Source organism: Rutilus rutilus (genome assembly GCF_951802725.1).
Source record: "Rutilus rutilus genome assembly, chromosome: 21".
Lineage (NCBI taxonomy): Eukaryota > Metazoa > Chordata > Actinopteri > Cypriniformes > Leuciscidae > Rutilus > Rutilus rutilus.
This window is the reverse complement of record NC_140226.1, coordinates 24403320-24420683: the sequence shown is the minus strand read 5'-3', so window position 1 is coordinate 24420683 and position 17364 is coordinate 24403320. Positions and strand designations below refer to the sequence as shown.

The window sequence follows — 17364 nt, the reverse complement described above, 5'->3', positions numbered from 1 at the left end:
CATACTTAAATGAATTTCGGAAATACAGAATGATTTTTGAGCAGATGTTTTATTTGTCATAAACATACTGCACAGGGAACACTGTAATGAAACTCACCTGCCCCCCCTAGAAAAAAATAGTGTCACAACGTTAAGTTTGTCTGATAATGAAACACTTTCAGTGGTGTGCAGGTATAGAAAATCACAACCCAGGTCCTTATACATAAAACCAATACTATATATCCATGCAATCATCCAAATAATCTATTACACCACCCTTGATTGATCACTGAAGTCAAAGCGATTAATATCATCATATTGTACTATAAATGCACTAGTGTTGTGCATTATTCATATTGTATCACTGTATGCGTTCCACGTATTTGTAAACTATTGCGTTCCACTAATCTGTTCTACTGTACATGTTAGCTTGATGGTACTTTAAGAAAACAGTCAGTTGTGCAACGTCAATTGTTTGACTAGTGTTTGTTGGGCCTAGACATGGAACAATGTTGCTAACAGCTAACCTTATATGATGTGTGAAGAAATGATTGATTTTGATAGATTCCAGCATGCAAACTACCAGCCAAAAATTTTTACTGAATTTGTCCCGTATGATCGAAAGGTTTATGCCTAAGTGTTTGAAGTTAGTTTTGTAGACAAATATATATTGTACCTGTTCATGTGATTTTTTTTTTTTCTTTCTTTCTTTTTTTACAAACTACATTTGTAATTAAAATTTTATTTGTTTTGAACTTTTTTTTTTTTTTTTTTGGACATTGGGGAAGAGTAATTGTGTGATGCCAATGACAACAAACAATTGGGTTTTTTAAACCATGATCATGGCGAAATGCTTTTTACAGCTTAATACTGTAAAGTAATGGAATTGCTCACTGGTAGTCTCCCCATAATGCACTGCAGAAGGTTTATAAGTGTCTATCAGCATGCCGTAGCTGTCACTCGGACAGTAAGTGAAAAGTTCACAGTAAGAAGGTCACTCCCTGGCTAATAAGGAAAGGGTTTGCTGCAGGTTGTCAAGGCCCCATAAGTATCCGTCTTCTCGGTTGCCTTCCTCCCAGGGTCTGTAGTGATCCAGGTTCTGTTCCTCTGGGAGAGGGGTGGTTTTACCAAAATCAATGAGCCAGACCTCAGCTCTCTCTTTGTGATCATGAATGAAGAGAAGCGAACTGCCAATGACCTGAAAGACATCCAACATTGACTATGTTTATCCATGTGCACCAATAATTCGTTTTTTTTTTTTTTTTACAATAATCAAAGTAAGGACTTGATCATAGTAAGATGTTTACATGACACAAGCAAAACTCTTCACTCCCGTTTACAAGCAATTTTCATTATTCTGATTATTCGCTACAAGTGTGGTTATTTTTACTGCCATTCTTCACATACCTCAGTTGATGAACTGACATACATTAGCGTGTGTTAGTGGCCACTGTTTTAATCCATTTACGTCAAACGCAAAACACATTTCTATGGACGTATTGGATATTGTTCGGTGTCGTGATGAACATCGTAACGCCGCTGTAACTGGGGTTGCATACGCTGCTATAGCGTTTGTGGATTAAGATAAGGAGCAAGGCTGCGCAGTTGTGGTGACAGAATTCAGCGATTTGGAGTGAGGGGAAAAACTTCAGAATAATGTCACAGAGTGTTGAGTTTTGTGAACAACACACGTCGTGCACTTTGTAATAATGCAATTAAAGTGTTTGCATGCCTGTTTATCGCAATTAAACTTGTCATACGCGTTTACATTTACATTGATGCATCTGGCATACGCTTTTATCCAAAGCAACTTACATTGCATTTACACAAGGTAAAGTTTTAATCACAATATTGCCAAAATCTCATTCTAATCGCATTATGAGGATGCATGTACATTTTAGTAATTATTTTGTAATTGTTTGAGTAATTGTTGAGGAGGGCCAAATCATATGTAAAAAATAGATTTACACTACCATTTAAAAGTTTGGGTTCGGTAAGATTTTTTTTTTTAAATTTGTAAGAAGTCTAAGTGATAAAAGTAAAGCTGGATTTATTTGATTTTTTTTTTTTTTGTGGAAGCCATCTTACTAACCCCAAACTTTTGTAGTGTATACAGTATTGCAGTACAATATAGTACAACGTTAAATAAAAATATGGTGCATAATAAATAAAATAATAATACATATTCTTGGACATTTATAGTTAAATATTAATTTGAAAATGATTAACTCCAAAAATCTCATGTTAATGAATGAATTAGATATTAGTTGGAAGTGTACATATAGTGCTTAAACAATAACTATTAAAAATAACAATTGAAACTTTTTTTTTTTTACATTAATCAGTAAATATTTACATCGCACAACTTAAAAAAATGAGGTAAAACTCAACATTACAGAACAAAAATAAAATTAGTATTTTACCTCATGTTTCTTGAAGAACTCGGAGGCTTTCAGTGCCTGTTTAATATCTTCAAGCCTTGTAATATAGGAGTTCTATTAGGAAAGTGAAGGAGAAGAGCACATCAATAATCAATAATTCAACTGGAATTATCCTACATGTAATATTTTTTTTTATTTATTTTTTTATTCACTGGAGAGAGGCTCCAATTACACAAGGACACCTTGTAAGTGCAGTTAATTTGTTTTCTGTTGAGACATCATATCTTCCTGTGGTTGCCTATTATAAAATATTATTTAAACATAGTTGTTTTAAACCTTCCAGATATATTAGTCCAGGCGTTTTAAGCCAAAATGGGGGTCAACCGTGAACAAATTGCAACAGAATCAAACTCAACTGATTTTGTATCCTCAATATGTCCTGAGTAAGGAAAAAAAAAGCCCCGAAGAATCCCATTAGGGGAAAGTTTTGAAAAAGACCCAAATATAGCCTATTCATTATTTTTCTCACATGAATAGGGTAAAAAATGTAACCTTTAGATATCACCATGAACATTACTGAGTTGATTACTTATATCAAGACAAACAAAAAATGTATTACAAGTTTTTTTTAAATTGTTTGTTAACATGGACAAATGGTGCATAATCTAATTACAGATGTGCTAATTTGCATAAATACCACAACAGGTCTAAACATTGGGTATAGCCAGGTGAAAATGTCTTGTTGAATCTTGTTGACAAATAATAGTAAAATACTTTATATTAAGGTCTGAATGGAACCCATTTAGGCTACCCATGAGCATTAATACATAGAGGCAGGAAGAAGTACTTTAGAAACCAGCCTTTATTAATTATTATTGCAGAGATGGGGTTTGGGGCTGGGTCCGTGGGACTGTTTCTGGGGATTCACTTTTTATTTTACTTACCTTTTGTCTTCTGCATTCTCCTTACCATTGTCTCCTGTTCTTGCCTCAGATTCGTCCCCCAGAAACAGTCCCACGGACCCAGCCCCAAACCCCATCTCTTAAAAATTAATAAAGGCTGCAGGTTTCTTCTTCCTGCCTCTATGTATTAATGCTCATGGGTAGCCTAAATGGGTTCCATTCAGACCTTAATATAAAGTATTTTACTGTTATTTGTCAACAAGATTCAACAAGACATTGTCACCTGGCTATACCCAATGTTTAGACCTGTTGTGGTATTTATGCAAATTAGCACATCTGTAATTAGATTATGCACCGTTTGTCCATGTTAACAAACAATAAAAAAAAAACTTGTAATACATTTTTTGTTTGTCTTGATATAAGTAATCAACTCAGTAATTTTCATGGTGATATCTAAAGGTTAATTTTTTTACCCTATTCATGTGAGAAAAATAATGAATAGGCGTATGAATAGGATATATTTGGGTCTTTTTCGGAACTTTCCCCTAATGGGATTCTTCGGGGCTTTTTTTTTCCTTACTCAGGACAGATGGAGGATACAAAATCAGTTGAGTTTGATTCTGTTGCAATTTGTTCACCCTTTTTTCCTAAAACGCCTGGACTATATCTGCTAGTTCTAACTCAGTTCTAGTTCTAGTGTAAAACACTTAATACATTTAAATGACATTATCACCAACTTCCCTTGTTCCTTTAAAGGGACAGTTAACCCAAATTAAAATTTGCTGTTAATTTACTCAGGCCATTCAAAATGTAGGTGACTTTTTTTTTTTTTTTTTTTTTTGAATAGTAAAGAAGATTGTTAGCTGAAACTGTGGTTAGCTGAAATCGTATAATGCAAGTCAGTGGCGACTGTTACTTCGAGAGTCAAAAAAACAAATACAGGCAAAACTAAATTAATACCTGTGGCTCCTGATGATACAGTGAGGTCTTATTAAGCGAAACGATCGGTCTGTGCAAGAAACTGAACATTATTACCAGTAATCTACAGCGTCTGCAAACGGTCCTGAGTGCATTCATCACAGTCTGAAGCGAAAGCTTCCTGTCACACAATGACCAATACAAATCACCAAGGACCACGATTTCAGCTAAAAATCTTCTTTACTGTTCAAAAAAAAGAAAAGAAAAAAAAAGTCTGTAGGGTGAGCAAATCTTTGGGCGAACTATCCCTTTAATGCACCTTACCCTTCTTTTGAAATGACATGTACACCCCAAACTGAACAGATGAGCTTTTATGATTTATGATGAGCATGTTGGAGCATCACTGAGAGTAAACAATATCTGGCCTTTTTACATCAGACATGTATATCCTGGATACAAAGCATTCAAGGTGTAGTGTTCATTAAGCTAAGAGCATTGTTCCACGGAAATGTAGGTGTGTGTGCATTATGTCAGAACAGGTTGATCCAGTTCTCAAGAACTCACTCACAATTATGTTTTTATTGCCCTCGACGAAATCCTTAAAGACCTGAATGACGTCTTCCTTTGACCGGGTCTTTTTAAAGTCTGTTTTGCAGGTTTCTCCTCTCTGAAATAAGAAAACAATGTATTGTATTGAATGTAAAAACAAAAAAGTCAGATAAAGAGTTTTTATAAATCAGCAGATTGAGGACAATATCTGAAATTTGATGGATTTCAGTGAGGCGGCACTTAAAGACATTTTCTGTGCAGGTTTGAAAGAGCCCACATGTTCAAAGTTACCAGGTGGAAAGATTTATTTTTCTCTGATCCAATTCATTGCTCATGCTTTGTTACTAAGCAGATCCTTGTTTACCGTGGGGATTGCGGATGAGACTTCCCCTTAGTACCGAAGTATCCATCATGCCAAAGCCATGTTACGTTATGTCTTCCACGTCAAAATCACCTCATATCATGACCACCAAACCAGAGTCTTATGTCAAGACCGTCATGTTAGAGTCAAGTCATGTCATGAATGCCAATTCAGAGCCTCTTCATGAAATGGCCACCACGGCAGAGTCAAGTCACGTCACGGTTGACACTACTTCTAGCGATAGCCACTGCTATTCTGTGTGTGGGCCACATACACCTCTTCAGAAGGGGCGGCTACAGCTATAGATCCTCTCGAGGTGGTAGTGTCCGCTACAACACCTACAGAGAATGCAGCAGCTGTCATAGACCATACTGAACCTTCTGAGAACCATGTCACAGTCAAGGAGACCATCCATAAAAGGTTTATGGATCGAGTCACAACCACTGACCAAGTCCATGAACTTTTCTTGCCCTAAATTACAACCAGAGAGACCATTCAGGAACCATGTCTGTCTCAAATTACGGTCACAGAGACCATTCATGAACCATATTTGCTTTAATCAAGTCAACGGAGGCTATTGATGAACTGTCCATGATTCATGTCACATTCAATGAGGTCGTCCATGCCAACTGTGTCACATCCAAGGAGTCAGTACATGCCGGCCATGTCATAGTCATGAATGATGTTCCTGTTTCTGCTCCACGATCCAGGCCTGCCCATGCTCTACTACAGTCATGGTATTTCATTGTTGCAGGACTTAAGCCATAAATCAAGCCATGAATTATGCCTTGTAACAGACCACTTCATGGTCCTGGCCCGCCTTCCCTCCCCCTTGTACGCCTCCGCTCCACCATCCTCTGGGACTTTAAAAAAAAAAAAAATTCTTGTGGTTTGGGTGTCTAGAGACATGAGATATGTAAGGCTGGTGTTTGGTTGGGCTCTTGTTTTCATGTTTTTTTGCTTTGTATTTCATGTCGTTATGTTTTCCATGTCATGTGATTTTCCAGGTGCTTCTTCAAGTGTTATGCTGTAACCTGCTGTCCTGAGTTTCACGTCCATGCCACACCATAGCAAGTGAAGGTCATGTTTAAGTTAAGTTAAGTCATCGTTTTATTTTTGTACACTTTTGGAATAAACTGCAATTGGGTTCAGAACTCCGACTTCAGTGGATCCGTTACAAATATATATATATATATATTTTATTTTATTTTATTTAATATAACAATCTAGCCTAACACAAGTTTCAATGTCCTGGTTTTCTACTGAACTCAAATTCTGACCTCAAATTTGCTTTGATTTTAAGGTACTGTGGCTACCTTGATACCCTCAATGCGGAAGCCCAGAGTGTTAGTAGAGCTGAGACTTTCTCTCCACTGCATGTAGCGTGGTTTGGTTACTGCCTGCTGCTTCTTCTCCTCCGCTGTTGGAGCCTCACTGTCCACCTCCATCATCTTATTATACAGGTCCTCACGCAGCTTTGGCTTCACCCTTGCCCGCACCAGCTCCTCCTCTAGATATGTCCTGAAAGAAAGAAAATTAGAATTAGATATTCTACCTGAAAATGTACTGGAAATGGTGGAACCTGATGGAGATGTCTATTAATCATGACTGAAATGTTGATTCAATCATGTGCATGTGCATTTTTTGTTTTATTTTGTGCATGTGCATTTTGTTTGTATTGCAAGCTTGAACTTTACTTGACTTCCTGTGTGAGAAGAGGAAGTCACCAAGGGACTCCTTGCACAAAATGTCTCTCAGTGTGTAAAAACTGTGCGTGAAATGCGTGTGAGAAGGAAGCCCTCAGGGACGCCCTGTCTGCCTTGCTAAGCATGCATGTAAGTTTTTTGATTGCATGTGCACAGGAAGTGGTTATTATTGTGCGCTGTGAGAGGGCCTCTCTCTTCATGAGCTCCACCCATTGCCCTGACAGGATGCAGGCCAACAACCAGAACAGGTGTTTCAGCAGACAGAGTAAACTCATCATGCACAATATGTTAGCATGACTATGAAAAGGAGAGAATTAAACATTAGCAAAATAAGTAATACTTGCTGTGTTATATTTGTAATATTGTGTGTTATTTAATATTAAATTATAACATATAACATTATATAGCAATATAATTAATAGTATAAATTAAAATATTTGCACTACTCTTTCTATTTCAAATGATTCAAAAGATTCTTTCTGTTTATCAAAAAAAAAAAAAAAAACACGATTCCCACAAAAAAAATTGACAACATTATACAAAATGTTTCATGAGCACCAAATCAGCATGACAAAATGATTTCTGAAGGATTATGTGACAATGAAGACTCAGGGCTCCAGACTAACTTTTTTTATTAGGAGCGCTGTAGCCCCTGACTTAAAATTTTAGGAGCGCAAGCAGAAAATTTAGGGGCACACCTTCACATTTTCCCCCTAAATAACTATTACAGAAAAATGCTTTGATAATAAATAGATTAAGCGTACAGAAATTATGTTGCAATTTTATTTTAAGATCACAGGGCTCCAGACTAACATCTGAGGGCCGCGGCTCTAAGTTCTACAGAAAGTATTTGGTAGCACTGTGGGATGACAAAGCACTGAGATAAATTTGAGGTGTATAGATAAAGTTAAATTTAATTATTATCCTTCATAATGTCTTAATATTATTTCAAAAGCAAAATGAGTGACAAAATAGATATTAGGGAGTGAAAATAGCCAATAAGCACCCTCAGCAGCTGTTTACAATGGTAATTTAGTCTTCTTTTAAAAAAAAAATAAGTGTGAGTTTTCCTACTTCTTGAAACTTTCAGTTTTATAAATAGAGACAATCTTTAAAGGATGAACAAAAATGTTTTGGTCGACACATTAAAAAAAAAAAACATTTTAATAGGATATAGTTTTGAAGTGCTGTAAAAAGATGTGTAGGCTACTTTCATAACCAAAGTATACCATAGTTATAGTTATGCCTGGTTCAGAATATGCATTTTTTTTGTCTGTTACTATAGTCAATGTATCAGATTACACGATTTCGACTCCTAAAAATCTTGTCATGTCCTGGACAAGAAACATTGTCAGACTACACATTGCTTTACAACCAGTCATCTCGAGCCGTCTCACACACATATTCACTCGCACATGTACACACGCACTCACTCACATACACGCACATAGACTAACGCACGCACGCACGCACACACTCACTCACTCACTCACTCGCGCACACACTCTCTCACTCTCTCTCTCTCGCTCGCTCGCTCGCTCACTCACTCACTCGCGCGCGGGCGCACACACACACACTCATTCACTCGCGCGCACACATACACTCATTCACTCGGAACCCTTCATGGAGGACCGTTAAAAAATTAAACATGCTAGTCTTCTTGTCGTGATGTCGTAAACAAAGCATCGCAGACGCGACGTCGGTTGTCGCCCACTATGAACGAGATGAAATTTACTGGTCGCACATGTGCGACTGGATGTAAAATTTAGTCGCACACTCTCAAATTTTGGTCGCAGTCTGGAGCCCTGAGACTGGAGTAATGGCTGCTGAAAATTTAGCTTTGCCATCACAGGAATATATATATATTTTTAACATATATATATATATATACACTGTATATACAGTGCTATGCATAAGTTTAGACACCCATGCTAAAGTTGATTAAAAAGAGGAATAAAAAATCATCTTTTGGAAATTGAACTTAATGCCTTAATTTAAAAAATTAGGAAAAATCCAACCTTTAAGGACACCAATTTTCTTTGTGAATGAATAATGTATCGTAAATAAATAAATGTTCTTCCTTAAAATACAGGGTGCATAAGTCTGGACACCCCTATGTTAAATTCCCATAGAGGCAGGCAGATTTTTATTTTTAAAGGCCAGTTACTTCATGGATCCAGGATACTATGCATCCTGATAAAGTTCCCTTGGCCTTTGGAATTAAAATAGCCCCACATCATCACATAGCCTTCACCATACCTAGAGATTGGCATGGAGTACTTTCCATAAGATCATCTCTCAATGCAAATCAAACCAGCTATTAGGCTAACTGAAATAAAACCATGCCAATCTCTAGGTTTTTCCAAAAAATTTTAATTAAGGCATTAAGTTCAATTTCCAAAAGATGATTTTTTATTCCTCTTTTTAGTCAACTTTAGCATGGGTGTCTAAACTTATGCATAGCACTGTGTATATATATATATATATATTAACTGACAGAGACTGACACGGAAGAGAAGAAATTGTTGAATAAAGTCGTTATTTTTGTTTTGTATTTGCGCACAATTATTCTCGTCGCTTCATAAAATTAAGGTTGAACCACTGTAGTCACATGGACTATTTTAACGATGTCTTTACTACCTTTCTGGGCATTGAAAGTGGTGATTACGTTGCAGTATATGTGGGGGTCAGAAAACTCTCAGATTTCATCAAAAATCTCTTAATTTATGTTCCAAAGATGAACGAAGGTCTTACGAATTTGGAATGACACGAGGGTGAGTAATTAATGACAGAATTTTCATATTTGGGTGAACTAACCCTTTAATTTGGCAATTTTTTTAAAACCATTTTACAATAATAATCTGAGTCTGTGTAAAACGTGTCCGTGTAAAAAAAAAAGAGCATCTGTCATCCAATCACAGTACCTCACTCCCATCTTGCAGTCCATGACGTTCGGCAAATCAAAGTTGGCCAACAGGTCTTTCATTTTGAGAAAGAGCTCTCCGTCTCTCTCAGCCACTCCATAATAGCTGGGCACGAAGGAATGTAAAGCATCCTCTTTCAGCCTCTCAAAACACAGCTTCTCATTCTCTGAGAACTTCTTCAGTATGGAGCCCTCATCCCCTGCTTTAAAGCTGCCTGGGCAGAAACACAAACACAAAGGAAGACTGGAGTCACTGGACCACATATAATCAACACTGAGCCGCTCAGCCAGTCTACCAGATCTTATTCAGAATATGTGCTTTCGTTACATATATTTTACAATTATTTTATTTTGATATCTGCAGCTTAAGGTGTGTAAATGAAAGTAAGATTATACGTAAAATGTGTATTCTTTGACATGAGAGTCAAGCGTCATCACACTGCTCATAACCACTTCCCTAAATATGGTATCAAATGACTGTACTTCCCCATAAAAGCCCTGTTTACAAAAACACAGCCAGAAAACATGAGCTAAAATCAGTGGTGTTTTCACAAAGACAATCTGTCTGCAAATAAATTTGAATAAGAGAATGACTTATTGTCCAGAAATAAATAAGAAAGAAGTTAAACGCTACAAAAAGCAAAGCTACACAAAATATGCTTTTTACACATGAAGTCAGATAATTACAAATAATAGACTAAAAAGCATATTCAAATCTGACTCGGTTTTGATAACATGCAAGTAAAAGGTCATATATTAATAAATAATTAAATTACTGTTAGTAAATTGATAGTCCCAAGCATAAGGTACAATGCTGTTCCATATGCATTTAACCCGGAAACTGAGCAAACTCTGTAGATATGGAACTGAAACATGAATTTACATCAGACAAAAATGTGCAGCAATTTTTGGGCATACCTTTATGGCCTGCTAACTGAACCCAGGACAGGCGTCTTCGTTGTGTGGCCACCAAAGGGCAATGGACAATAGTCTTCAGCTTCCACCAGGCATTGCTTTGCTGGAACACATTAAAACATAATCATCCATGACTATGATAAAAGTGCATTAAATATTTCAAACTCTCTGCTGAATTTATATAAAGCTCAACCCTTGGCCACCCAACAATAAGTCTGAGATTGGATTCCAAAAAAGAAGAGTGGCCAGTGACTGAAACCAACTGACAGTGTTTTTTTAAACACCGCACAATGTTCCTTAAGTGTGTAAGACTGACTCACACACACATTTGGAGCTGTGAAGCTCAGTAATCCGGCACTGCAGCCCATAACATAGACATTTGTTTTGCTGCCCATTTCAAATAAGCATCCCGGAAAGCATTTCTGTTCATTTGAGGAGCATTAAAAGCAGCAAAGGCAAAGATAGCTAAGACAGTGCAATGCAAATGTCAACGTGAAATGCGTTCACAATGCATATTACTTCTATAATGTGACATACTTCTGAGTGAACCAGGATATTTAGTGAGGAAAAATGTAGGATGGGAGATCGTTTTATCCATCTGATCCAATTTTATCCATGTCCTTCCTTAAATAATGTTGCTTATTGTGAATTCTCCATTGCATGCTATTCCAACAGAGCAAAGTGGGGTCAATTTTCATTTCATGTTGATTTTAAAGTCATAGTGTAATGGTGGAGGTATGAAAATAGTGGAAATAAGATATATATATATGAAGTGCCATCTGAAATTTTCTTCTAGAATGGTAATTTTTATCAAGCTCGTATATTTAAGTTCAGTAATTTCACTTAAGTGGCAAAGAAAATTACCTATTAATTGTCATTTAAGTGAAATTACTGAACATAAATATACAAGCTTGATAAAATGACCATGAACTCTTCATATTTATATATATATACATATATCTAATATATTATATAAAGATTCTTCAACATGAATTATCAGATACTGTACCATCCTGAGATAATCACCAGTCACTGTCATTTTCTCAGTATTTTTGTGTTCCTTTGTAAATATATTTTTATAAATAATAAAATAATGTGGGTTACATGTGCACTTTGTGTGTTGGTCTAGTTACTGTGTCTAACATTTGTATGGCAGTAATGCCCGTACATAATTTATTTGATCTTTTATTTAATTTTGTCACAAATACACAGAAATTTTCCCCCCAAACTGTAAAAAAAAAAAAGAAAAAAAAAAATCCTTACGAGATTATTTACTGCAGGTGTTTAAATAGTAAGGGTGTAGTGAAGTGCAGTGTTTGTTCTTCCACTTGGCATGGAAAGAAAAACGTTTCTTACTTTCTACCTCTGCAGTGGAAGCATGAAGCAGATGATTCAAGTTTGCCAACATGTTAAATTGTCCCTCAGGCACAAGAGCTGATCTGAAAACCTTCTTTACAATGCAGCATGCAGCAATTATTGAGCCTTTAAATTGGACGTAGTACATAAAACTGCTTTTGAAGGTTGGACAATATCCAGAGAGTACATCATATTTAAAGTCAAGAAGACTGCGTACAGCCCTATATAAATACAGCGAACAGCCATAAACCAAAGGCAACGACCTGCACTTTGTGGAACTGTGCATACACACATTTGTAACACACCATAACTAAATATTGAACTGGACCGTCATGCAGACAATTCAAACATGATGGTGCCAACTCTCAAACAACTACCAATCATTATGTATAAAAGTGTGACATGTTTTTACAAAAACATAAAAAGCTTTACCTTTAGTAAACATATGACATACTGAATAACATAAAACAGTCAACACTCTATTTTCCTTTTACACGCAAATGAAAATTTGATATTAATAAGGCATTTATTACATGAAATTATATACAAATCAAAGTGAAGATGTTACACTAAAAGCTGAGTGTATCTTTATTATCTTTTGTTTGCTAGTTAGACAAATAGACAATTTTCACAACTGTTCTTCCACTGTGCTTCTTAACTACAGAAATTACATATAGCTACTGCAGAAAATATCTCATTTCCATTGTGAGTATTCAAGAGTTTATAAAACTGACCTGAAGTTGGTCTATATTAAACTGCGGATGGAAACTTGTTTGTGACACTGTGGCTTCTGCCTAAATGTCAAGCGGCAATGAGTTTGTTTTGATATAGGCTGATAAAAATGAAGCGTTTGCTACTTTGTGACACTGCATGTGCTTTCCTTCTCAGAATATTAGAGTCAGGAACAGGTCATTGCAAACATAGGCTTTTTGCATGTGTCATTGAGCTTGAGCATCAACATTCAGTCAGTTCATTCAGTGCAAGATGTCTAATTTTCTGAAAAGGAAAGAGTAGATACTATGCAGACATGATGTCCAGATTTACAGAGGCAAAGTGTTTAACGTACAATGGCAGCGAAGGCCTTCTATGGTATTAAATGAACCTGAGGACCACAATACATAACATATTCAAAATAATCCCAGACATGGCAGAAGTGAGAAACAAAACGTTAGGAGATGATCACTTAGATGTATTTATCTAAGTTAAATGTATTATTTGTACATTTTTATTTGTGATTCTCTCATATTTCTCAAGTCCTTTTTATTAGGATGTTCCTTTGGGAATTGAAGCCATAATCTTTGGTTGCTGATAAAAATGATTTTGTGGTGAAGTAAATACTACAGAAAAAAACTATGTAATTTCTACATGAAAAAGTTAGTTCAGACAAGAATAAAAAGAAAACTAAGTACATTCTATGTTAGTACTCAATTCAAACATACAGAAATTAAAGCGTAAATATCAACCTTATAAAACTGAATAATTAATGAGCTGTATTTACACTGTTTTATCATTGCTTTTGTTGTTTGGATTAGTAACTTGACATTTTGTGACATTTGGAGTTCATTTTCTACTCAAAATGACACATTCAAACACAACAACGATCCATCAAATGTTACCGTCATTGTGTATTGTCTACTAAGTATTGAGGTCTCTGCGTTCACATGTTGCGTAATTTCTGATAAGTAGATATGGTGTATCACACCATATCTATTGCATTAATTACTCAGATGTTTCTAAGTAAAGCATATACTTTAAAAGTGTGGTTTAATTCAATGTTATATTGTTTGAGTGAAAGGAAACTTCAACTAAATAGATATTACTCAACCTTTTACTAGTGGCCAAGTTAAAATTACTTATTTTCTTTGTTACTTTCACTTAACTTAGTTAAGTAGAGTTTACTTAATTCCATGTGAAATTTACTTTAAAAATATGCGTGCAAAAACTTGCCAAAGAAAATCAAGTACATTTTTCTTGCTAGCCGAGTAACAGAAATAATATGGGCTAATTTATGTACTTTTTTCATCATCCAGTTGGATGCTGCACAATGGTGGTGGTTGAGGAGGTTCCCCCTTCTATATAAATGCAACGAATTATTAGTATTAGTATTTAGAAATCATCTACATTGCTTGTCCCATCCACTAACAGGAATATTTTCGAAACAATTTGCAAAGGTCATCACTTCGAATTCACCCACTGTTAACAACATGTGAGTAGGCATATGAAAAAAAGGGCCTTGGCACAGAGCGGTTAAGCCTGTTGAGCTTGTCATTTTAACGCTCGAAGTGCTGCCAGGTTATTAAAGCTGCACACCTGTGATATTTGCTCAACTCAATCTACATTGATGCTCAATGCAAACAAAAACTAAACAATTCCAATTAAAATGCTGAACAGCCTACTTTGTAAACAATGAGGGAGAAACATATCAATCTGCTATGGATGGATGATGGATTTTTCTGTTATATTTTTTGTTACTCGCTACTCCAAATATTTCATCAGAAAGAACATTCAAGAGCCACCTGATACAGATCAACATAGCCGCTAATGTCATGCGTTGTGTCACATACAGTACTTTTGAACATGGTGAACAGACATGATTTCGCAATCAGAAGCAAGTACAGACAAACAGACACCCACACAAACATACCATAATGATGAACCAGCATGAGCTCTACAGCTAAAGATCGAACACACAGTTGGCATTGTGTTAATGGCGGAAATATGCAGATTTCAATCAAAAGTATTCTTCTAATGCCTCAGTTATGGGGTCAAATGAAGATAACAGGTATCGAAACCCTCATTGGCAACTCAAGAACAGATAAAAAAGGATTTCATTACTTAACAACACAACAGTTCCTCATTACTAATAGTCTCATGTTCTCATGGCATGTTTTGAATAGTCTTCTTTTCTTTAGTTTAAGAAGAGATGTATAAAAATAAAGAGTCCAGAATTGTATTCACCCCAAGTCTTTCTAAAAGTCTATATTTACCATATAACAAATGAATCACCATAATAACTTAAGGTTATTTCTATGTATCTTATATATCTTATATTGAAGACCGGGACTAGTTGTCACATAGTGGAAGTTGTCACAAAAGTGTCTCTCGGTTTTGAGACAAACGGCCACTTACACAAATGTGTGTTGCCCTAGAAGTGGTTTTGTATGTGGGTTTCAAAGTCCTATTTCAATTAGCTCAAAGTCCTAGTTTTAGTTTGAAAAAATATTTTTAAATTAAAATTATATATTATTACCATATATATATGTGTGTGTGTGTATATATATATATATATATATATATAATTAAAATAATAGTTTGCCAAGACAATGCTTATATTTTTGTTATTGTTTTGTTGCATTAATTATCTTGTGTTCTTTATTTGTCACATTCAAGTGTGAAAACTTGCCCCTTGTAGTCTGATAACATGCATGATAACAGGGCTGTCACAAAAGATCAGCATCTGTCTAAAGAACTGTTTTTTTTTTTTTTTCCTGGGCAATAATAGTGGAAATGTAGCTTACTGCAGCAAAAACTCCAGCCAGAAATTTACTTTAAAAAATACATTATTCTGATAAATATTCACAAGAGTAAAAAGTGTGGCAACTATAAAACCTACTGCAGTACATGTCAAATAACCTTGCTACACTCTTGAAGAACATTTCAGGGAAAAAAAACTTTTTTCCACTACAAAGAACATTTTGTGCAATGGAAAGTTTCCATGTGTGTTAAAGGTTCTTTATGGAACCATAGGCTAGATGCCAATAAAGAAACTTTATTTTTGTTAGTGCCTCCGCACGTAAATCACTAGGCTATAACCTACCTCTCCTGAGTCTACCGAGTCCCCCAAATGTTCCAGAGTCACGATGCCTTTGCTTTTGGTCTCGTTGTCGCTGAGGATGTCATCCTCCGATTCGTCGAACACCGTTGAGGATCCGTTGGAAGAGATTGAGGAGTTGGAGAGTTTGCGGCGCAACCGTCCGTTCACCTCCTCCTCCAGATCCTCCTCGGTGATCTCCCGTGAGTCCCCATCAGACGTGATGGTCACCTGCGGCACCAGGCACCCTCTCCCCGGCTTACCGTCGCAGAGAACCCCTGCTTGCCTACTGTACTGTTCCGCCATCTGTGTTTGATCATCACAAATCTCTGTGGATGAAAAGTTTCGTGCGCGTCCTCCTCCTCCTCCTCTCCCTGATCCGTCGCAAACAGGAGTCGAACGGGAGAACACCGCCTCTCTCAGCGACCTCCGCCTCTCTTTGGGCATCGAGGTGACAGGAGGGCTCAGGTTAACCCCCCTCTGTCCGAGGGGCCACACGCTGCTTGTGAGTGGGGGCCCCAAAAAAATAAATCTTGCGTATCGCCGCGGAAAATATTCAGTCGGATCAGTCCAGATAAGCTACTTTATTTCCAGTAAGTTATGTAACAAACGATCTCCATCCGGATAACTTTGTTTGGCTTTGTGGGAGTGTGTGGAAGTGCATTCACAGCCACAGAGACCCTGTTAACAGCGCTCGAGCTCTGTGAACACACATCTTCCGCATTTGAAACGTTTCAGCGCTCTTCCTGACTTTTAATTTGTTCGGCTTTTGCTTTATAGCTCATTTCCTCATTCATTGTAGCATTCCATACTACTGTTTATTGTAATGTATCAGTCAAATCTATTACATGCAACTATGTTCAGATATCTAACAACAATATTATAAAGCATTGTTTTTCCCAATACAAATTATTTTGATTATTTCTCAGATTTATGTTCAATTATAATAAAAAATGTAAGGTATGCAAATGTCAAAACAGATAGCCTAAATACTTTAAAGTCTTTAAAGCTTAATAGCCTAATATAATAGGCCTATAATATTACTATAATAGCATATTAATATAAATATATTACTATATATTTTATCCTGTAGGCTAGTTCATACATAAAAAAGGTTGGTTGTCAAAACTTTACAGGTGAAATAGCATTTGGATGACTGTATATTTTAAAAATGCCTAACTGTATGTCGATGTATTATATTATAATGCAAACCTATTGGGGCTATTAAATCTTGTCGTGACATAATGACTTAAAATAAAAATAAAAAATTTACTTTTAATTATGGTGTCATAACACAAAATAATTAAATAAACATAACTAAATAACATAAAACATTCCAATGTACATAACTGATAACAGAAAATAAAAAATAAAATCAATTAAATTTTAAAAATAAAATCCAGACAAATGTGATGATTCACAAAATTCTGGAAATGGCTCTTTCATCTTACATTCTAATGCATGCCTACTTTTTACTTCTGAAAACATTATAATCATAAATGTTGTATCCTATATAATAAGTAGGCTATACATATTGATTTGTTAAAAAAAATAAAAAATTCT

General features: G+C 35.9%; 1 protein-coding gene across 1 annotated transcript; it reads right to left on the bottom strand.

Annotated features, from left to right (window-relative positions):
* Positions 1-30: 30 nt before the first annotated feature.
* itpka (inositol-trisphosphate 3-kinase A) lies at positions 31-16531 on the bottom strand. The gene is made up of 7 exons (XM_084393517.1): positions 15808-16531; positions 10638-10737; positions 9721-9934; positions 6407-6611; positions 4749-4847; positions 2403-2474; positions 31-1177 (listed from the first exon to the last, which is right to left on the bottom strand). The coding sequence occupies exons 1-7, from the start codon at positions 16246-16248 to the stop codon at positions 974-976; spliced, it is 1335 nt and encodes a 444-aa protein (XP_084249643.1). The 5' UTR covers positions 16249-16531; the 3' UTR covers positions 31-973.
* Positions 16532-17364: the final 833 nt, after the last annotated feature.